General features: G+C 34.8%; 1 protein-coding gene across 8 annotated transcripts in view; it reads left to right on the top strand.

The window, feature by feature from the left end:
* The window catches only part of SENP7 (SUMO specific peptidase 7), a 195,086-nt gene that overhangs the window by 147,978 nt on the left and 23,007 nt on the right, over positions 1-24,101 (top strand). For all 8 annotated transcript variants that reach the window (XM_056793414.1, XM_056793411.1, XM_016433431.2 and 5 more), the window contains 4 exons: positions 648-784; positions 3,125-3,241; positions 16,085-16,207; positions 20,141-20,233. In XM_056793414.1, the coding sequence (XP_056649392.1) occupies positions 648-784; positions 3,125-3,241; positions 16,085-16,207; positions 20,141-20,233 (470 nt within the window). The remainder of the gene's footprint in view (positions 1-647; positions 785-3,124; positions 3,242-16,084; positions 16,208-20,140; positions 20,234-24,101) is intronic.

Below are 24,101 nucleotides of genomic sequence, written 5' to 3'. Positions count from 1 at the left end.
TTCATTCACATTCTGGTTTATCTTTGTGGCATTAGTTTTTTAGGTATGAGGCTTAGTCTGTGATGCTAGACAGATTGAAGTCAAATAACTCAAGATTTAAAATCAGATCTTGCCCTGATAAGCTGTGTGTTTTCTAGCTGAACTAATCAGCCAGAGTGATTTATTTTCTTCTATATAACAACAAAATAGAGACAGTGTATTATAGTGTATAGAGAGAATGCCTGCCTTAGAGACCAAAAGTCTTGAATTCAAGTTCAGTCTCTTGTGCATATGGGCTATCTCTGGATGAGTCACTCTCTGGTCCTAGTCAACAAGTGGTAAGTAGCATAGTTGACATTTGAACTTAGGTCTTTTGACTTCAATTCTAGCACTCCTTTCATTGTAACAAAATGTAACAAAACAATGCCTCCCTTTAGAAAAGCTCTGGCCATTGAATTGTATCTTCTTAGAAAGTGATAGTTTGTCTTTACTTGCCAAATATATGTAGATGCAGATAAATACTATGTTGTTAATGTGGTACTATTTCTGGTAGGCATCTTTTCTTTATTCTAGGTTTTGTTTTGATTTTGTATTTTTGAGATTTAACATATTTCTACTCATGCCCTGTCATTAAGATAATTTGTTTTCTTGACTTTTATTTTTGTCAGGCCTCAAATTCCAATATAACCAAACCTAGCTATACCCTCTTGCAGAAGAGGGGTAGTGGTTGCTATTCACTTTCTATTACATCGAATCCTGATGATAACGAGTGGAAAGAAGTAAAAAACACTGGACCAATTAAAAAGTATGTACTAAGTGTTTGTATTAGGTGGGCACAGTGCTTAAGGTTGAAATGCAGTTTCCATTCCCATGCCTGCTTTTCAGCTGGCCAATTTTGGAAATGTTGTCTTTTGAATTGAAAATTTTCAGACAAATACTCATTCTAAAGTGAAATCATGTTTTGGCAATTTCAGTCCTCTTGATTTATGAAGGTGGAAATAAACACTTTTAAAAAAGGTGCTTCCCTGCTTAGTTTTTGGTAACTCAAAAAGGAATGGTAATATAAATTTCATATTTGGCAAGTTAAAGTCTTTTAGGAAAAGCACCAAATTAACTTTGAATGAAAGTAGCTTTGTGATTTTTAGTTTTTTGGATTAAATGTTCCACATTTGAATCTCTGATAGAAACATAATTTATCTCTTAATTGTGCTCCAGTTTAAGGTACTTTGAATCCTTCCAAATAGTATTAGAACTGCTGTTTTATTTACATTTAAGCCTTTAGGTGGGTTTTCTTGCCAGCATGATAGGGAGAATACCCAAGGAATTGACAATTTAAACACTTACTCTCCTCAATGATCTTTTTTTCTTTTCTCAGTTTTTTTTGTTATGTGTACAGATGAAGGATTGAACTACTTAAAGTTAAAGGAAAGTATAGCATAGTATAGCATCAAACATACTGTTTTAGATTTTTTTTTTGACAGTGCTCATTAGGGTCAAAATTAAATTAGTTGCAAAGCAGATGAGCATTATAAAGCACCTATTTTATGCCAGCTATTGTGCTTAATGCTGGATATACAATTTCAAAAAAAAATCCATACGCCCAGGGATCTTAAGTTCTATTGAGAGAAATGATATGTACACATGAAGGTATATGGAGAATGATTACATATTAAATAAATAGAAGGTACTTAGAGATAGAGGGCACTAGTAGTTGAGGGTACTGAAAAAGACTTAATGGAGGAAGTGGTACTTAAGCTAAATTTGAGGTAATCTAAGGATTCTTAGAGGCAAAGATGAGGAGGGAGTACATGTGAGCCATGGGGCAGGCAGTATAAAGGTATGGAGATAGGACAGGAAATAGAATATTATAAGTGAAAAACAGTATGAAAACCATTTTGGTTCAACTATATTGTTTATTAAAAGTAGAAATATATAAGAATTCCTAAAAGGCATGTTAGGAAAAGGTTGTGAAGGTCTTGAAATTCTTATTGAATTTATATTACATCTTAAATGTAATAGGGAACCACTGAAGTTTATCAGGAAAGAGTGTAGGGGGTACAGCTAGGTGACTCAGTGGATTGAGAACCAGCCCTAGAGAAGGAGGTCCTGGGTTCAAATCTATCCTCAGATAATGTCTAACAGTGTGACCCTGGGCAAGTCACTTAACCCCCTTTACTTAGCTCTTATCACTCTTTTGCCTTGCAACTAATACACAGTATCAATTCTCAGACAGAAGGTGAGGGTTTAAAAGAATATATAACATTATATAAATATATATGGATACTAAGCATTCACTTTAGCCTTATTATCTAGTAGGCACAAGAAATAATTTTTTTTAATACCAGGAGCTCTAAATCTGATATCTTTGAGCTTGTTTATAAAACTATTTTGATAACTGTATTTCAGGATAATTGGTTTTGTAATCTTCTGTGTTATACATTGAAAGCTAATACTCTGAAGAGTTTATAGACTTCCCCAAACTGCACACATATACAAAAATGTAGAACCTCTAGTAACAACTTTTGCTTTGTTATGGTTAGAGGGGGAGAGGGAGGGAGAGCCAGACGAAGTCAGATTGAGACAGACAGAGATAGAGAAGGGAGAGGAGGAAAAAGTGAGAAAAGATGGGGGAAGAGAGAGAAGGAGAGCGAGCAAAAGAGAGAGAGAGAGCAAGTGAGAGAGAGAGAGACGGAGAGAGAGAGAAAGAGAGGGACGGAGAGAGAGAGAGAGAGAGATGGAGAGAGAGAGCAAGTTAGAGAGAGAGGGACGGAGAGAGAGAGAGAGAGATGGAGAGAGAGAGCGAGAGAGAGCGAGAGAGAGCGAGAGAGTGAGAGAGAGAGCGAGAGAGAGAGAGAGAGCGAGAGAGAGAGAGAGAGAGAGAGATGTTATTTAACTGGAAGTAAACTTATTCATGACCAAGTGTGGAAAGGAAATGGGGCAAGACTGGATAGAGAGAAATGAAACTAGGAGTAAAATTTGATGCCATTAGGAAGAAAGAAGGAAAACGTAATACTTTGTTTATTCTTAACTTTTTGCTTGTAGATAGATTCTCATTATATAGTTTATTTCTTTTTCTATGAGAGAATCCCATTTTGTTAATAGAATTTTACTCCCAATTTGTCTTAAATTTTGTTGTTATTTTTAGGTTGATTGTATATCCTCCACCACCTACAAAAGGAGGATTAGGAGTTACTAATGAAGACCTAGAGTGCTTAGAAGATGGAGAATTTCTTAATGATGTAATCATTGATTTTTATCTTAAGTAAGTAGAATATCAAATCTGCCTTTCTATGATTAATATATCTCACCTACCTTTATTGTCAAAAATTAGGAAGAAAAAGTTAAGTACAACCACACTTTCAGAACATGTTAGCAGAAACTTGCCATATTTTAGCTTTTGTCAACTTTTTTCTAGTCCTTACATGAATCAATTAGCATTCATCATACTAAGCACATATCTGCTAATAGCCAAAATTGACAACCCTCATAAATGCCACCCCCCCAACTGCTATGCTATTTATTCCATTGAGTCCTTAGTCTTCCAATTTACTATTATCATCCTGTGAAATTCATTTTTTCTGGTTTACCATAGTTTCTCTAAATTGATAGCTCAGTTTTATGCCTTCATTTCCAGGAGACAATATGGTTCAGTATAGTTGTTTTCTCTGTCCACTATAGTTTAAATGAAAGAAATTTTGAAAAAATGCAAATCTAAGAAGATGCAGAGTAAATATGTTGAAAAAGTTAAATGTTAATTTAATGTTATGATAGGAATTGAGTATCTCTTTTAGTTTGTCTATTGTATCTTTGAGCAGAATTAGTTTTTTGATCTAAACTTAGTAACTTTCAGTGAAAATATGCAAGTCATGAATGAAAATAAAAATAATTAAACATAACCCCCAAATTTTGTTACTTGAAATTTATCTTTTGAGTGTCTGCTAATTTAAAAAAATTAGTAAGATAATAATAAAAACATTCTCTTTGCTCTCATGTCATCATCTGAATACTTTTTCTTTCTATATATTCCTTTTGGTATTTATTACTATTACTTTTTTATTATTACATATTCATATCATTGGATATATTGTTGTTTTGGTTGTGCTTTCTTTCCTGCTTCATTTTATATAAAAACCTTATGTTTTTCATATTTTTATTTTTATGTAGTAATTATATTCCATTTTGTTCATATGCAACAATTTATAAATTATCCCATAGGCCCTGGATATGTCAGTTGTTTCCACTATTTTGGTTATTGTGACAAATGTAGCTTTGTATTGAAAGATCCTTCTTCTTGTAAAAACCTCTTTTGGTCATATTTCTGATACTGGGACTAGTAGATCAAATGTAGGCTTAGTTTTATAACTTTTCATTTTGCCATGTTGTTTTCAAAAAGGATTAAATTGGTTCAAAGTTTTATCAGCAGTGCCTGTTTCCCAGTGATCCATAAACATGGATTTTTTCCTTTGTATCTGTGCCAGCTGTTATGATAGGATTTTGGTGAGGAATGAACAAGGGGGAAACATATAAAAAATTCAGATTTATTGATTGGGAAGGGGAGGAAGGAACAGGGGTTAGGAGAATTTTTACAACTTATCTTACACTCTAATTTCTATAAATCTATCTAAAACTATCTTATTAAGCTAAGCAGTAATTTTCCCAATAACCAAGTCTCACAAATGGAGTCCAATCAAATGGGCCAGGATCTTCAGTTGATAAATGTCCAAACAGGTCCAGAGGTGAAGTATGTCCTCAATCTTCTTTACTTAAGCCATCAGCAGCCAGATTAAAATATTTTCTCTCCCCAGTTGTTATTAGGAGAAACAGAAACCTGTTTTCCAAGCCTTTCCAATCAAGGTCCTTCCACGAGACAAGTGCCCAGACAGTTGGGACTAGAACCTTTCCCCAGATGTCCAGCCTTAGGTTCCCATGTGACTCTCAGTCACATGCTCCTGTCAATCACTCTGACTTATGCACCACTCAGTTTGTTGCAAAATGTTCTTTCTCTTACAAAGCATAATGGGTGAAAAATGGCATTTAAAGTTGCTTTAATTTTCATTTCTCTGATTATTAGCATTTAAGATAACTTTTAAAAAATAATTTTTTTCATAAAATTATTTCATAAATAAATTTTCATGAACTTTATGGCAGTTCCTTTGAATGCCAGTTTCTTTTGTGTTAAAATTACCTTTTGACCTCAAATTTACATAAATATTTATAGCAAAGAGTTTTCCCAACCTATTTTTTTAAAGATTTCAGATACATTTATTTGCTTTTGTTGTATAAAACTCTGTTAAAGGGATTTTCTTAATCTCCCTCTGTCTCTTTAAGAGCAGAAGGATTTCTAAGTAAGAGTAGCAAAGCTGAGAAAAGTTCTGACAGACTTCTGAGAGAGAGAGAGAGAGAGAGAGAGAGAGAGAGAGAGAGAGAGAGAGAGAGAGAGAGCACGAGCGAGCTGCAGATTCCATTACCCATTAAATGAGATATATAAGAAAGACATTGAGAGTTGAGGACTTTTGCCTCTGGATTCACTAGGAGAGTAGGTCTGTGGAGAGCAGGTCTGTCTCAGTCTCTTTCTTAGTCAAGAGACTGGAAGTTTTTCAACTACTGATAGTTGGATAAAGAAACAGATTTGAGGAGGTTGTAGGCGATTATATATTTATTCATTAGTTTAGGTAGGTAGTGCATATATTTCTAGGTAGTGTAGACAAGTTAGGCCTGGTCTGCCAGGCAGAAGAATTTGTCCTCAAAGACAGAGTAGGGTTTTTTAGAAATTTTAGATAGTATTAGAATTTTAGGTATAGTCATATGGTATTAGAGTAATAATCTCACTTTCTTCCTTTCCATTTTCTATCTGTATTTCTTCCAAATTAAACTTAGTGTTTTTATCAAACTGTTCTCTTCGCTTTTGTCCAACTACCAAAATTAACCCTTAACAATTCTTAATTTTTCTGTAATTATTTTACTTTTTCTACTATAATTTATCTTTTGGTTTTGTCTTCGCAATTGCAATAAATACATCATTGCATTTTTTGGTAAATTTATGATCTCTTAAATATTCATCTTTTTAATCATTGATCTAATATCATGTTGGTGAACTTATAGCATATGCTAGAGAAGACTGCTCTCTTCCCCCTCTCCATGTGTGTCCGAGGACATTTATCACATGACCCACCCCTCTGCCCAGCAGCCCAATGGTAGTGCTTCCTTCCTCCCCTGTCTGGGGTAAGGCTCTGGGGGGGCTCACATGTCCTATGAGGGTTGTAGTTTGGGCACTGAGTCTCTAAAAGGTTCTCCATCACTGATCTAATATATTATATCTCTGTATCCTGTTTGGTAATGTAGGTCTAACCCTAATTTTCACTTTAAATAGAATGAGGTTTATCTGTGATTTTTTTCCTTTACTAAGGCTGCAACTTAGATGTTACCCTTTGAATTCATTGTGTCATCATCATAGCTTTGCCTGTGCATTTGAAATTGAGAAAATATATTTGTTTACTTATTAAGTTCTAGTTTAATTTCTTCCACTATGCTTCTTGTCATTTGTTCTCTTTTCTTTGATGTTAAAGGGATGATCATACATTAATATACCTCAGTACTTCAAGGATCTGTTTTTTTGTTAGTTTGGTTGCTCTTCTTTCAAAAAAATAGATTTTGCAGGATTTTTGTTTGTTTTTATGTTACCTAGATTACTTCTGTGGTCCTTCTAGAGCATCATCTTTTATAACAGACCCCCCCACCCTGGGGAGGGTGCAAAAAAAGAGAAAAAAGAAAAAGAAGGATGATAAAACATCACCAAAACCCATCAGTATAATGAAAAAAAAAAGCTGATATATGCAGTGTTCCACGCATCTGGACACCCTCTCCTCTACCTCTGCAAAGGAGTTAGTGGAGGCATATTCTGATACCTCTTCTCTGTGGCTAAGTTTGTACTTCATAATTTTACAACATTCATTGTTGAATGTTTCATATTAGTTGTTGTTTCTATTTACCTTGTTATAGTCATTGTTTATATTTTTCCCTACTCTGTTTCAGTTTTGTAAGTTTTTACATGTTCTTCTGTTTTTATCCCAATTATCATTTCTTACAGAGAGAAATCATGCTTTTGACACAGGTTGTAGCCCCTGATAGTTTAGGAAATCACTTTAGAGTTGCTTTGATCAAAATAGCACCCCCCTACCCCCAGTGTCTAATCTGTTGAAAATTCCTTTGAACTTAGTTAGGCTGGTCCACTGGCACCTGACATGCTTTCTGTACTCCATTTTATTGAAATAGCTTTTCAAACTCCAGTTCCTCTGTGCAATGAAAAAACAGCAGAGCAGGTCTTTAGTGAAGGTGAAGGTCACAAATTTATTAAATACATTAAGCAGTAAATGTGAATGCACTATAACTATTTGATAAAGAGAAGGCAGTATTGTAAGGGAAAGACTAGAAGTAGCAAGATTTGAGCTGTGCCTCACTTACTAGCTTTGTGATTAGTTAAGTCACATATACTTCTTTTGTTCTCAGTTTGTTTCCTCATTTGTGGATAGTAATACTTATTTCACAGGGTTTTTGTGAAGATCTAATTTGAGATCATGCCAATAAAGATATTTGTCAGCCTGAAAGCTGTTTGTAACTTGTCTCATATAGTTGTAAAGGTCAGATGAAGTAATGATCATAAACCTTTTTGCAAGTATTATATCCTCCTATAATAACAAAAACTTATAATACAACCCCAATCTATGCTTTCTTTGGTGGATTGGGAACCCCAGGTTCTTGAAGTCTATGCTGGTCGATTGCGTGCTGTGGCATGTTCCCCCAAGATGGAGAGACTTTTGGTGCTTATGAGATTATTAGGCTGACTTATCTGTCATCTGAGGACTAGAGAAGCTCATCATCAAGTTAGCTTAAGATCATCAATTCTTTAGTTATAGCAGTTCTCTAAGAGCATTTATTAATTCTTAAAGAGATTATGAACTTTGTTAAGCAGTACCTTTCCCGACAATCACAGATCTTTGAAGTATTAAAATATTATAGTTGACAGTTGAAACGATTTTCCTCCTTTTTTTTTTTTGGAAGGAAAGTAGAGAGAAATACATGTAGATGTGATAATTATAGCTGACAGGCCAGTCTACAGTAAAAAACAAAACTAATACTTGGCTTGGGAAGTAAATGCCAAAAATACTTTGATGAAATGTAAAAGGATGCTGTGGAGAAAACTTTTATCTCTTCAGTGGAGCTCCTCAAATAGTCTTTTCAAAACAATGTCATAGCTTAATGATCAGTAAATACTATTCTTTCAGATAATTTTGTATTAGCTTTGCTGCCTTTTCCTTTTAGAAGAAACAGCCCTGTTTTCACTTATATTCAATGACACTATTATTCTGGGCATAATCAGTGGCCACAGATTTGTGGTAGTCCTTCTTAGATTTTAGTGGGGGGAAAAGGTTAAAAGTTCTCTTTTAGGAACTTCTGGTCAACATGGCGGCTTAGAGAAAGCTAAAGTTCAGATCTCTGGAAAACCCTTCCCGACCGATCTCAAACTATAAGCTCCTAAGGCGCCGAAATTCAAAACGATCAACAGCACAGACCCTGGGAATCCTCCTCCTGGACCTGGACCTGGATCAAAAGGTACGGCCCCCCTCAAAAGCCAGAACCCGAGATCACTCGGACCTAAGGGGTAGGAGCGCAGAGTCCAAGGCTCCGGGAAGCCGCGGCCCCGCCCCACTCAGAGAGCAGGGTCGTCTGAAACAACAGCAACCCTCAGGGTTGGCAAGACAGCCTCATGGGCTGGATCCTGCTATCCAAGTCTCAGTGAAAGTCACTGCCCTCGGAGCTCTGCAGCCCCTTCCCCCGCAGAGAGCAGGGTCCTCTGAAACAACAGCAACCCTCAGGGCCGACAAAAGAGCCTCACGGCCAGCTATTCTGAAGGCAACTTCCGGAAAGCAACCCGACCCAGAGATCCAGGGGAGAGTGTGGCCCCCTGGTCTGACCCTTCCATTCCAGTTCCAGTGAAAGTAATTGCCTTAAGGCATACTCAATTTAACCCAGGGAAAGCTCATAGAACCGACAATCTGCCCAGGACTAAAGCCTCTGAACACCAGACAGAGATAAGAAAAGCTAATCCTCCCCATTCAGAGATGGCAAACTCCACAGAAGCACAGAAGCCCCCAAATCCCAAGAAAAATAAGAAGAAAGGGGCGACTTTGGACACATTCTACGGAGCCAAAATACAAAATACAGAGGAGATAGAAGATGATATACAAGAAAATGCTCCGAAACCTTCCAAAGGAAATAGAAACTCTCCACAAACCCAGGAAGAATTTGAATCAGAAATGACCAAAAAGATGGAAGCCTTCTGGGAGGAAAAGTGGGAAATAATGCAAAATAAATTCACGCATCTACAAAACCGGTGTGACCAAACTTAAAAGGAAAACCAGGCTTTAAAGGCCAGAATCAGGCAGCTGGAAGACAACGATCGAGTAAAAGAGCAAGAATTAATAAAGCAAAGCCAAAATACCAAGAAATTAGAAGAGAACATAAAATATCTCACCGACAAGGTGACAGATCTGGAAAATAGAGGGAGAAGAGATAATTTAAGAATAATTGGACTTCCAGAAAAGTCAGAAATAAACACCAAAATCGACATCATGATACAAGATATAATCAAAGAAAATTGCCCAGAGATTCTAGAACAAGGGGGTAATACAGCCACTGACAGAGCTCACAGAACACCTTCTACACTAAACCCCCAAAAGACAACTCCCAGGACTGTAATTGCCAAATTCCAAAGCTATCAAACAAAAGAAAAAATCCTACAGGAAGCCAGAAAAAGACAATTTAGATATAAAGGAATGCCAATCAGGGTCACACAAGACCTTGCAAGTTCTAATCTGAATGATCGTAAGGCATGGAACATGATCTTCAGAAAGGCAAGAGAGCTGGGTCTTCAAGCAAGAATCAGCTACCCAGCAAAACTGACTATATACTTCCAAGGGAAAGTATGGGCATTCAACAAAATAGAGGACTTCCAACTTTTTGCAAAGAAAAGACCAGAGCTCTGTGGAAAGTTCGATATCGAAAAACAAAGAGCGTGGAATACCTGAAAAGGTAAATATTAAAGAAAGGGGAAAGGAGAAAAATGTTATCTTCTTTTACTCAAACTCTCTTCTATAAGGACTACATTTATATCAATCTATGTATAGTAACATGTGGGGAAAATGTAATGTATAAATAGGGGGTAAAGAAAGACCAAATAGAATAATCTTTCTCACACAAAGATTCACATGGGAAGGGGAGGGGAAGAAAACTCCTATAAGAAGGAGAGGAAGAAAGGGTTTTTTTACTTAAACCTTAATCTCAGGGAAATCAACTCTGAGAGGGAAAAACATCCAGATCCATTGGGATCTTGAATTCTATCTTACCCAACAAGGGTAGGGAGAAGGGGAAAACCAAAGGGGGGAGGGAGAGAGGGAAAACAAAAAGAGAGGGAAAGAGAGGGGGGAGGGGGAGGGAACAAAAAGGGAGGGACTAAAAAGGGAAACATCAAGGGAGGGGACAAGGGGGACTGATTCAAAGTAAATCACTGGACTAAAAGGTAGAGCCGAAGAAGAAAAAGTTAGAATTATGGAAGGCTATCAAAATGCCAAGGAGTCCACAAATGACAATCATAACTTTGAACGTGAATGGGATGAACTCACCCATAAAATGTAGGCGAATAGCAGAATGGATTAGAATCCAAAACCCTACCATATGTTGTCTTCAAGAAACACACATGAGGTGGGTTGACACCCACAAGGTCAGAATTAAAGGATGGAGTAAGACCTTCTGGGCCTCAACTGACAGAAAGAAGGCAGGAGTGGTAATCATGATATCTGATAAAGCCAAAGCAAAAATAGACCTGATCAAAAGGGATAGGGAAGGTAATTATATTTTGTTAAAAGGGACTCTAGACAATGAGGAAATATCATTAATCAACATGTATGCACCAAATAATATAGCACCCAAATTTCTAATGGAGAAAATAGGAGAATTGAAGGAAGAAATAGATAGTAAAACCATATTAGTGGGAGACTTAAACCAACCATTATCAAATTTAGATAAATCAAATCAAAAAATAAATAAGAAAGAGGTAAAAGAAGTGAATGACATCTTAGAAAAATTAGAATTAATAGACATATGGAGAAAAATAAATAGGGTTAAAAAGTGTGGGGTTTTCCTTAATGGACTTCCCTGACCAGCAGGGTCCCACAAGGGAAGGGGCTCACCTTTGTGATGGGACCCGAGGAGAGGTAGGAACCGAGAACCAGGGTGGAGAATGAAAGACACGGACAAGTCAGTGGTTGGATAGGGCAGGCAATCCCCATGATACTCCCTTTGATAGGAGAGTATGAGTACAAAGGAACACGAGGTGGAGGAGGAGATTAAGGTAGGGAATGCAGACTGAGATGGTTACAGCCTCGGGGAAGGAGAAGGTCAAGAGGAGAGAGAGACATAGTCATTGAGGAGCCCAGTGGAGCTCCATGAAAGGGAGAAAGGCCAAGAGGAAGTTCATGGGATTGCCTCTGAGTTTATTCCTGTCCTGCTTGGGCGGTACTCCCAAGGACGTAGTAACCACATCACAAAGTATAGACAATTAAGATTGGGTGGCAAGGTAGAGGGAACACCTTTGGGCATGTAGATGGGAAACCGCGCTTTCCCGGGGAATTGAGTCTGAGCATGTTAATGAGTTTGTCTTAGCCAAGGGCCGCATGGCCAGTTCAAGGTTACATTCACAAACCTCATTGGTATAACCTTATGCTTGGAGACGCAGTAACCATACAGTCATTTATATATCATAGATGTGAATATGCTTGGGATGCTACAAAAAGGAATACACCTTCTTCTCAGCACCACATGGCACATTCACAAAAATTGACCATACATTAGGTCACAGAAACATAGCACACAAATGCAGAAAAGCAGAAATAATGAATGCAGCCTTCTCAGATCACAAGGCAATAAAAATAGTGATTAGTAATGGTACATGGAAAACCAAATCCAAAACTAATTGGAAATTAAACAATATGATACTCCAAAATTGTTTAATTAGAGAAGAAATCATAGAAACAATAATTTCATCGAGGAAAATGACAATGGCGAGACATCCTCTCAAACCTTTTGGGATGCAGCCAAAGCGGTAATCAGAGGTAAATTCATATCCCTGAATTCTTATATTAACAAACTAGGGAGAGCAGAGATCAATCAATTGGAAATGCAAATGAAAAAACTCAAAAGCGATTAAATTAAAACCCCCCAGCAGAAAACCAAACTAGAAATCCTAAAAATTAAGGGAGAAATTAATAAAATCGAAAGTGATAGAACTATTGATTTAATAAATAAGACAAGAAGCTGGTACTTTGAAAAAACAAACAAAATAGACAAAGTACTGGTCAATCTAATTAAAAAAAGGAAGGAAGAAAAGCAAATTAACAGCATCAAAGATGAAAAGGGGGACAGCACCTCCGATGAAGAGGAAATTAAGGCAATCATTAGAAATAACTTTGCCCAATTATATGGCAATAAATACACCAATTTAGGGGATATGGATGAATATATACAAAAATACAAACTGCCTAGACTAACAGAAGAGGAAATAAAATTATTAAATAATCCCATATCAGAAAATGAAATCCAACAAGCCATCAAAGAACTCCCTAAAAATAAATCCCCAGGGCCTGATGGATTCACCAGTGAATTCTATCAAACATTCAAAGAACAGTTAATCCCAATACTATACAAACTATTTGACATAATAAGCAAAGAGGGAGTTCTACCAAACTCCTTTTATGACACAAACATGGTACTGATTCCAAAACCAGGCAGGTCAAAAACAGAGAAAGAAAACTATAGACCAATCTCCCTAATGAATATAGATGCAAAAATCTTAAATAGGATACTAGCAAAAAGACTCCAGCAAGTGATCAGAAGGATCATTCACCATGATCAAGTAGGATTTATACCAGGGATGCAGGGCTGATTCAATATTAGTTAAACCATCCACATAATTGACCACATCAACAAGGAAACCAGCAAGAACCACATGATTATCTCAATAGACACAGAAAAAGCATTTGATAAAATACAACACCCATTCCTATTAAAAACACTAGAAAGCATAGGAATAGAAGGGCCATTCCTAAAAATAATAAACAGTATATATCTAAAACCATCAGCTAATATCATCTGCAATGGGGATAAACTAGACGCATTCCCAATAAGATCAGGAGTGAAACAAGGATGCCCATTATCACCTCTACTATTTGACATTGTTAGCAGTAGCAATTAGAGAAGAAAAAGAAATTGAAGGCATTAAAATTGGCAATGAGGAGACCAAGTTAACACTCTTTGCAGATGACATGATGGTCTACTTAAAGAATCCTAGAGATTCAACCAAAAAGCTAATTGAAATAATCAACAACTTTAGCAAAGTTGCAGGACACAAAATAAAGCCACATAAATCATCAGCTTTTCTATATATTTCCAATACAGCTCAGCAGCAAGAACTAGAAAGAGAAATCCCATTCAAAATCACCTTAGACAAAATAAAATACCTAGGAATCTACCTCCCGAGACAAACACAGGAACTATATGAAGACAACTACAAAACACTCTCCACACAAATAAAACTAGACTTGAGCAATTGGAAAAACATTAACTGCTCATGGATAGGACGAGCCAATATAATAAAAATGACCATCCTACCCAAACTTATTTATCTATTTAGTGCCATACCCATTGAACTACCAAAATACTTCTTCACTGATTTAGAAGAAACCATAACAAAGTTCATTTGGAAGAACAAAAGATCAAGGATATCCAGGGAAATAATGAAAAAAAACACATATGATGGGGGCCTTGCAGTCCCTGACCTTAAACTATATTACAAAGCAGCAGTCATCAAAACAATTTGGTACTGGCTAAGAAACAGAAAGGAAGATCAGTGGAATAGACTGGGGGAAAGCGACCTCAGCAAGACAGTATACAATAAACCCAAAGATCCCAGCTTTTGGGACAAAAATCCACTATTCGATAAAAACTGCTGGGAAAATTGGAAGACAGTGTGGGAGAGACTAGGAATAGATCAACACCTCACACCCTACACCAAGATAAATTCAAAATGGGTGATTGACTTAAACATAAAGAAGGAAACCATAAGTAAATTGGGTAAACACAGAATAGTATACATGTCAGACCTTTGGGAGGGGAAAGACTTTAAAACCAAGCAAGACATAGAAAGAATCACAAAATGTAAAATAAATAATTTTGTCTACATCAAATTAAAAAACTTTTGCACAAACAAAACCAATGTAACTAAAATCAGAAGGGAAACAACAAATTGGGAAAAAATCTTCATAGAAACCTCTGACAAAGGTTTAATTACTCATATTTATAAAGAGCTAAATCAATTGTACAAAAAATCAAGCCATTCTCCAATTGAAAAATGGGCAAGGGACATGGATAGGCATTTCTCAGATAAAGAAATCAAAACTATTAATAAGCACATGAAGAAGTGTTCTACATCTCTTATAATCAGAGAGATGCAAATCAAAACAACTCTGAGGTATCACCTCACACCTAGCAGATTGGCTAACATAACAGCAAAGGAAAGTAATGAATGCTGGAGGGGATGTGGCAAAGTAGGGACATTAATTCATTGCTGGTGTAGTTGTGAATTGATCCAGCCATTCTGGAGGGCAATTTGGAACTATGCCCAAAGGGCGACAAAAGAATATCTACCCTTTGATTCAGCCATAGCACTGCTGGGTCTGTACCCCAAAGAGATAATGGACACAAAGACTTGTACAAAAATAATCATAGCTGCGCTCTTTATGGTGGCCAGAAACTGGAAAACAAGGGGATGCCCATCAATTGGGGAATGGCTGAGCAAATTGTGGTATATGTTGGTGATGGAATATTATTGTGCAAAAAGGAATAATAAAGTGGAGGAATTCCATGGAGACTGGAACAACCTCCAGGAAGTGATGCAGAGCGAGAGGAGCAGAACCAGGAGAACACTGTACACAGAGACTAATACACTGTGGTATAATCGAACGTAATGGACTTCTCCATTAGTGGCAATGCAATGTCCCTGAACAATCTGCAGAGATATAGGAGGAAAAAGCACTATTCATAAGCAAAGGATAAACTATGGGAGTACAAACACCGAGGAAAAGCAACTGCCTGACTACAGTGGTTGAGGGGACATGACAGAGGAGAGACTCTAAATGAACACTCTAATGCAAATATTATCAACATAGCAATGGGTTCAAATCAAGAAAACATGGAATGCCCAGTGGATTCATGCGTCGGCTATGGGGGGGTGGGGGGGAGGAAAGAAAATGATCTATGTCTTTAATGAATAATGCTTGGATCAAATAAAATATAAAAAAAATGTAAAAAAAAGTTCTCTTTTAAATATGATCTTTTGTGGGAAGATTTAAAAAGGAGACTGGTTAGTTTTCAGTTTGGTTTTGAATTTACTATTCTGTCTGAGTTACTCATTCTGAATTTAACTTATTTCACTGCTTAAATGAACTTGTGTAACTTGATATTTTTATTGCTATAGGGTTTTTTTTAGAATATGCATTTAATTTTTATTCTTTAGTAAAATGGCTGAAAACAATGAACGAATGTGCTAAATTCCCTGGTTTAGAAATGTGTTACCAGATGGTTGAAATGGAAAAAAAACACCAAACACAACACCCCCCCCCCAAAAAAAACCAAACATATTAAATAACTCTGTTGACTGAAGAAAATGTTTTGGTTTAATTAGGTTTAATTAGAATTTTATAATTTATTCCAGGCTTCTTTGAGTGATTCTGTTTTGGCTCTTATTTGGAAGAAATGGATGATATTAAGCAATTTATTATTAAATTGATCATGATTGAAGGCTGATGCCTCTAATGTTCATATTGAATAAATAAGAATCAAACTATTATATTTTTGAAATGATGGATTTAATTTAATCAACTCTAAAACTTAGATTCTTAATATATGTTATAAAATGTTTTGTGGGTGACTGAGTTAAGGGCAAAATTTCTGAGTCACAAATGATTTTTTTTTGGTTTTGCTCTACTTTTCATAGATATCTTATATTGGAGAAAGCATCAGACGATCTTGTTGAGCGAAGCCACATTTTTAGCAGCTTCTTTTACAAATGCCTCACTAGAAAAGAAAATAACTCAATGGAAGAAAATCCAAACCTTTCGTAAGTTGACTTTTTAAAGTATTATGTTTTGTTTTGCTTTTTCTTAGTGATTTCATTTTGAACCCTGAGTTAACATTGCCTGCCTACATATGAGTGTGTATTTTAAAACATTTTGTTAAAAGATTAATATTGAACATAAACATATCAACAAAATTTGCTTAGTAAGTCACTAAATTTAAATTATTTTAAATCCTTAAGGTGTCATATTTTATTTATTTAGGTAAGCCATCATTAGAATTATTTTTATATTCATTCTCATTTACTTTTACCTTTTTTATGTGATTATACTGTATACTATATTTTTCTAGTCCTATTTTTTGTTTTTGCATTATTCCATATAGATTTTTTCAAGTTATTTTTGTAACCTAAAAGTTATAGATATTACATATTTGTATATGTATATCACATCTTTTTTTCAGGTTATTTTTTCTAAGTTATTTTTGTAACCTGACAATTTCAAATTTTATATGCTTGCATACATTTTACAATTAAAAAAATTTTTTTAAAAGATGATTATCCAAAGCACAAAACTTGACATCAAAAAACAACCTCACATACTGAACTAATATTGCTTTGTCTTTTTTTTTTTTACACACAAGCATTCAGTGAATTTATTTATGTATTGTTGGTTGGGAGAAGAACACAGTTAAGCTACTCAACAATCCTTTGGTCCCAGCAGCTGGCGAACAGCTGAAATATCATACTTCTAGAAAAGGAAACAAAAAAACAGTGGCCAGGGAAATATCTTCTGAGCACCTTCTTGTTTGTTATGCATCTGAAAGTTGACATTTGTTATTATTATAAAATAGTAATTTCAATATAAAGGATGGTTCTTGCAGTATCAGTAACCTCTCCCTTTGGTAATTATGTTTGTAATTATCAGTTTGCTATTTAAAAAGTCTAACTTGGGACCCAAAAAGCACTGTGATAAAATATTCCTTCAAAAGTAATGAATTATACAGTCTTTTTCTTTTAATCAGTGCTGAAAAAAAAAAACAAATGTGAATGCCTTATAGTATCATTGTATTAAAGTATTATAATTTATTGATCCATTCCCCTGCTGTTTGACACGAAATTATTTAATGATATTACTATGAAAGTCTTTGTATAGATAACTGTTCTCCTTTGTTAATATTTCAATTTTTATACTGCTTTACAAAATTAGTCCTTTAGAGTTAGATCCTTTTGGGTTTTGTGTATTGAATTTCATTAAGCTAAATAAGAAAGCATTGTCAGGGGCAGCTGGATAGCTCAGTGGATTGAGAGCTAGGCCTAGAGAAGGGAGGTCTTAGGTTAAAATCTGGCCTCAGACACTTCCCAGCTGTGTGACCCTGAGCAAGTCACTTGACCCTCACTGCCTAAGCCCTTACCACTCTTCTGCCTTGGAGCCAATACTGGCTCCAAGACGGAAGGTAAGGGTTTAAAAAAAAAAGAAAGAAAGCATTGTCTTATTATTTTTGCTGTATGTCTGTATTATTATTTTTTACTGTTACTGGCAAGCAGTAAAAAAAAAAATTCCTGTGAAAGCGCTTGCATTTCACAACTGATATACTTTAAGCTTCTTAAAGATCCAGTAAACAAAAGCACAGGAACTTTATGGTTCTTGTTAAAATAAAACAAAAATTGAAACTAATCTTCCTGACTAGAACTCTTTATCAGTTCTTTTTTAGTCACCTTAAGTGTGATTTAGCTAATCTCTAACATTAGTCATAGTATAATCACCAAAAATTTCTTTGTTGATCTTTGTCTTTGCAGGAAGAAACTGTCACTGTTTTGTCTATAATTGTTACTATGCTTCTATTTCTGAGTCTCAAAGTATGTACTATTATCTTTTACTAACAGAGATGGTGCTATTGATCTACCATCAATATGGCAGATACTCTGAAATTGTTTTCCAATAGGAATGATGATTTTGCACTGATCTATCTACGTTCTCTGGTCTAGTACTTCTTATGACAAAGAACATATGTTTAGATCTTAATTAGTCTTTTGATAAGTATCAAGTTTCTATTGCTTTCATAATTTCAGTTTTTACCCTGGTCCAGTGGGCATGCATCCTTTTTCTGTCCTCTCTGATATACCTCATAGAACTCTCTCATTATACAGACGACATATTCAATTTCTTTTCACCTCACTTCTTTCATTCTACTAACGCTGACCATGTATTTTCATTGTTACTTTAGTAGTCTTTAACAAATCCTACTGTGATTGTTTATGAGAAGAGAGTTTCCATTTCTACTATTAGTACTCTTCCTCTTTTCTGTTTCTACCCCAAATTGCCACCCTATTCCAAATGACCAATGCAGTGTTTTGGAAATTCTCACATATTTTGCTAATAAAGTATATTATTTTTTAAATAGTTATAACAAAATAGATAAATATAAGCACCATAGTGTTTATTTTTTCATGAACCCTGTTTTGTTTTATTTTCAGTTCTCATATACTCTCCCTCCTCCCTTTTCCTCCCCTACCTGCTGAGAAGGCAAGAAAAAAAAACTCATTACAAATATATATTGACATGCAAAACAAATTACATTAGCCATGTTTCAAGAAAAAAGTAAAAAAAAGAAATAGAAGGAAATGTAATTGTCTTTACTTTGCGTTCATCAATTTTCTATCTGGAGTTGAATAACATTTCATCATGAGTCCTTTGGAATTGAGGTTGACCAATTGAATTGATCTGAGTTACTAAGTCTTTCAGAGTTGAATATCTTTGCAATGTTACTATTACTGTATAAAGTGTTCTGTTGGTTGTGCTAACTTCACTTTGCATCCATTTATGCAAGTCTTCCTAGATTTCTCTGAAATCATCCCCTTCATCATTTTTTACAGCATAATAATACTCTGTCACATTAATATACCATAATTTGTTTAGTCATCGCCTGATTGATGGACATCCATTTAGATACCACAAGAAGAGTTGATATAAATATTTTTATGCATATGGGGTTCTTTCTTATTTCTTTGCTCTCTTTGAGATAGAGACCTACTAGTGGCATTTCTGGGTTAAAGGGTATGTACAGTTTAATAGCTTTTGGATATTGTTCCAAATTGTTCGCCAGAATGATTGGATTCATTCACAACTTAACTATCTTTGTTGTACTATCTTTGGTACAACAAATATCTTGTGGATCCTTTGCCCATGTAATTTGTTATTGCTTATAAGTACAGTGTGCCCTAAACATTTGCTTTGTATAAATAAAAATTGAGCCTGTAAAGAATTTTATTTTTATTTTCTTGAGGCAATAATGTATTTTGATAGTTTTAATGTTATATCCTGAAAAAAATACTCTGTTAATTGCCATTGCCATTTGATTTTCTGTACATACACAATGAACTCACATCTTTGAGATTTCTTTAACTATTGAGTAATTTTTTAGTTTAGCAAATTTATATGTGGAGAATATGCATCATGATGTGACCAGATCTCTCATTCACAATGCCATTTAATATACTGCCATTATAAAATTATAATACCTGCTTTGACAGTTAGGTTTTATTTGTTTTAGTGTGGTATAAATTATGAATTTTTTTATGGTAATCTAAAATTGCTGCATTTTGCTTATTTGAATGAAATAAACTAAAAAAGAAATCACTAACCCAAGAGATTTTGCTAAAATAGTTGCCTTATAGAAAACAAGGTATTAGAATTAAGCCAGATGTTAATAAAGTAGATTTTTGTGAAATGTAACATAAATGTCTTAGAGACACTGTTGTCTATCCTTATTAGATTGGGAACATGCATCTCATTCCTTCTTTTCTTCTTTAGCTTTAATACTGGGATGTATCAAGTATTATTTTCAGATTAAAAACTAGTAACTTAGAGGTCTTTTAGAACTGTAAGGGAAAATTCTTGCCACATTGTAAGTTTAACAAATGCTTATTGATTGATTGATTATGGATATCAAAATAAATGTCTTTTTACATTTGCAGATTGGCACAAAGAAGACATAAAAGAGTACGAACATGGACTCGACATATAAACATTTTTAATAAAGATTACATCTTTGTACCTGTAAATGAGGCGTAAGTTTGGCTATTAAAAAAAATATGATAGGAAGGATCATTTAGACAATATTGTTCTTTTAGATGTAAAAATGTATCACTGTATCAGCACTGAAAGGTATCAATTTTTAAAATTTAACCTTTATTTTCAATATATCCTCATAAAAGCTGTTCATTAATTTTTGTTTTGCATATGCTATATTGTAGGATCAGTTTCCTCATCTGTAAAATAAATTGATGAAGGAAATGGGAAATACTTCATTGTCTTTGGCAAAAACAAACCCAGTTGGGTTATACAAAGTCAGACATGACTGAAATGACTAAACAACATTACAATGTAATTTGTTAATGTACTAGAACTCACTGTGATGTGGAATGAATTGAACATTTTAAAAGAACTTTTCTCTAAACCCTCTTGCTTAAAGGAAGAAGCAAATATCAATCTAAGTCTGAATATACAGTATATGATTTCTGAAGGGTCTCTCTTAAGAGTTTTTTAACATACACATGTCAAGTCATCACAGGTCATCTTGTAAACCCTCTCAAAGGCAGGGCTTCTAAAGAAGTGACAGCAGTTGGTATAAAAAGAAGGGGGGCTTTAGAAGACATTTCTGTCTTGTTCAACTGGACTTCTGAGAAGTGTTGTTGGAATAGGTTGTGAATAATATAGACTTAAAATAGTGGGATAAATTTTGACTGGTGGAATTGAGGAAAGGGCATTGGTGGTGGAGGAAAAATTTTGTGCAGAGGTGTCTGTGTACATAGATTAAAATTCATAGTTTATCTTTAGTATAAAGAAATTTGGGATAGGAGTCAGAATTATAATGGTCTGTAGGGAAGCCCAGAAGCTGTTCAGACCAACTTCTTCATTTTACATGTGAGATAACAGTCCCAGAGAAGTTAAGTGCTCCCACATATTGTATTTATAAGTCAGGATTTGAATCTAGATCCTCTGATTCCGAATGTACTACTTTCTTCTGGATTATGAATTGAGGCTATATTAGAAAGGATATGAAATGTTAGACTGAACACTTTAGAATTAGGTCATATTCAGAAGAGGGAGTCCTTGAAAATTTTTGAGTAGGGATATGAGTGATTTGAATACTTTTGCTTTAGAAATATGAATCTGGCAGATGTTTAGGATAGAAAGATAATAAAGTGGAAAGAAAATGGCATTAGGAGTCAGAAGAGCAAGGGTCCATTCTCAACTCAACATTCACTTAACCTCTTTGTGTTTCAAGTTCCTTATTTGTAAAATGATGGGGTTGGATTAGATTACAAACATGATTCTCTTCAGCTCTTAAGAAAATAACATGATTCTTTGACTGGAATCTGATAGATCAATAGCCCTGCCTCAATTAGGTGGTTTTTTGCTGTAGTTCAGGTGGGAGGTAATGAATGTCCAGACTTAGATGTGATGTGTTTCAAATTTCTAGGACTTAGCAACAGAGTATATGTGAAGGGGAAGGCGAGAAGAGAAGAAGCCTGAGATTTTGAGCTTAGGTAGCTAAGAAAAACAAAGGTCCTATCAACAGGCATAGCCATTTCAGGAGATAGAGTTAACATGAAGGGAAGATGGTAAAGGCAAAAAAAGAAATCTTAGAAAAAGAATAATATGGTTCCCATATTGGGAGTCCAAAGGTTACAAAGCACTTCTCATAATAATATGTTTAAAAATCTTAAAATATAATAATATTGTTCCCATTTTTATAGGGCATGAGGGTTATAAGTATATATATGTATATATATATTTGCCTATATATATTGCCAAATATATAATATTTGCCAAATATTATTGTGTTGCTGTTCACTGCTACTTGCAGGATCTCCCATAACACCTTCGCTTAGCAACCTCTCCTTTGAATTTCACTTGAACCTTTCATATCATCCTGTCAAGGCATGGCAACTTTTTATTTGTTAGAAGTTTGGCACTCAAGTCACTCTCTTCTTGGGATATAGTTTAGTATTCTTAGATTAGGAAATGACACCATTCATAATCTTCCACCATCATTCTTGTTAAGATACTACAAATAAGTTTATATTCTAAACTGATGTTGCCCTGGATTGAGATACCTCTCAATTCAGCAAAGAGATTTATTTCTTTATTAAATAAGGTGATTTCTAGACTTTTAGACTTTTATAGTAGTTGGTTATCACTGATTAAACCTCCTAAGAAAATGGTGATTGTTTGTGTTGATTCTTTTAATTATAGATGAAGAGTTTTGCATTTTGAGTAATAAATAGCTTATTTAAGTATGGTAAGTTGGAGTTATTTTAATTTATCTCAAACTTCTCATTTTTATTCTCATTTGGTTTTGATTTTTAATTTCACTTTAACAAGTCACTGGCCTGATGTTATGGAAACAATTTATTTAGAAATGACCTTTACATGGCTAAATAGTCATTTCCTATTTTTTAAGATAAGAAGTTTCATTTTTTTATGATTCTTTTTGTGCTTGCCATGTCCAATGCCTCTTGATCTCTTAAAGAAAGGATTCATTTTGCTTATATACATATAATCATAAAGCTTTTGTGTCATCTAGAAGCATTTAACTCTTGTTTCTTACATAAGTTACATTTCTTGAGCTTGCCGTTCTTTTGCCCACCTCTGTTTTAGTCATTAAATATTAACATATATATGAGATTAATTTCAGAGGTCTCATTTTTAATTTTTAATAGAATGTGTCCTTATTCCCTCAACCAGAGTTGATTAATTTTCATGGTGTTCTTTTCTTTAAACAAATTTTTATCATGAGTACTGAAAAACAGGATGCCCAAGTATCCCCATGAAATGACCTATCTTGTCTTCGGACATGATAAAACTATTTCTGCCAGCCCCTTTAATTTAAGTTATTCAAGTTAATCAAGTTATTCAAGAGGGATCTGTGAAACCATCCTAGTTAGCAAGATGTCCTTTTGCTTTTGGTTCAATTTACAGAAATATCAATGTTGGTATTTTTTTTAGTTTCTTTATTAAATGGATTATTTTAATTTATTTTTTTGTTAAACCTTTACCATCTCCCATAGAATCAATATTAAGAATCAGTTCCAAGACAGAAGAGCTCTAAGGGACAGGCAATTGGGGTTAAGTAACATGCCCAGGGTAACACAGCTGAGGAAGTTTCTGAAATTATATTTAAACTCATGATCACCTATCTCCAAGCTTGGCTCTTAATCCACTGAGCTACCTAACTGCCCCTAGTTAAAAGGAGTCTTAACTTTTTCTTGTATAATTTTTTGGACCTTTTAGCATTATGGTGAGCTCTGTGGACTGACTCCTTATTAGAATAATGTTATAATGCACAAAATAAAGCTCATATGGTTGTAAAGGATATAAATTACATTGAAACATAGTTAACAGACTACTAAATTCATGGATCTCCAGATTGACAACACCTGCTCTAATAGCATGTCTACACATTGGTATTGGATAATGACCTCACATTTGGGAGTGCCCATAGATAAGTCTGTATTTGAAATGGGCTAAAACTAGATAATTATTTGCACCTTTATTTTTTTTCCCCTACTGTCTCTAGAGAAGTAGAAAGTAGATGTCCACATATGATCGATGGGGTTTTTATATTTTTCTTTGTTTCAAGGGCAACCATAACCAAGTAATATATAATATCAATACTTAGCAGCTAGTCTGTTGGTGATGAGCCTCTCCAGACTTAGTGGACTGGTCCTCAGAAAAGAGATAGTTAATTAGGTCCATAATTGAATAGGATTTAAAGGATAGACTGGATTGCTTTTGGGAAACTGAACAGTGCTTTCAGATAGTCACTGAGCATTTATTAAGTGCCTGATATGCTTCAGACACTGTTCTAAGTGCTAGAAATGCAAAGAAAGGCAAAACCTGCTTTCAAAGAATTTACAGCCTAATGAGGGA

This window comes from Monodelphis domestica, chromosome 4 (genome assembly GCF_027887165.1).
Source record: "Monodelphis domestica isolate mMonDom1 chromosome 4, mMonDom1.pri, whole genome shotgun sequence".
NCBI lineage: Eukaryota > Metazoa > Chordata > Mammalia > Didelphimorphia > Didelphidae > Monodelphis > Monodelphis domestica.
The sequence above is the reverse complement of the archived record's forward strand: the minus strand, read 5'-3'. Positions and strand labels throughout refer to the sequence as shown.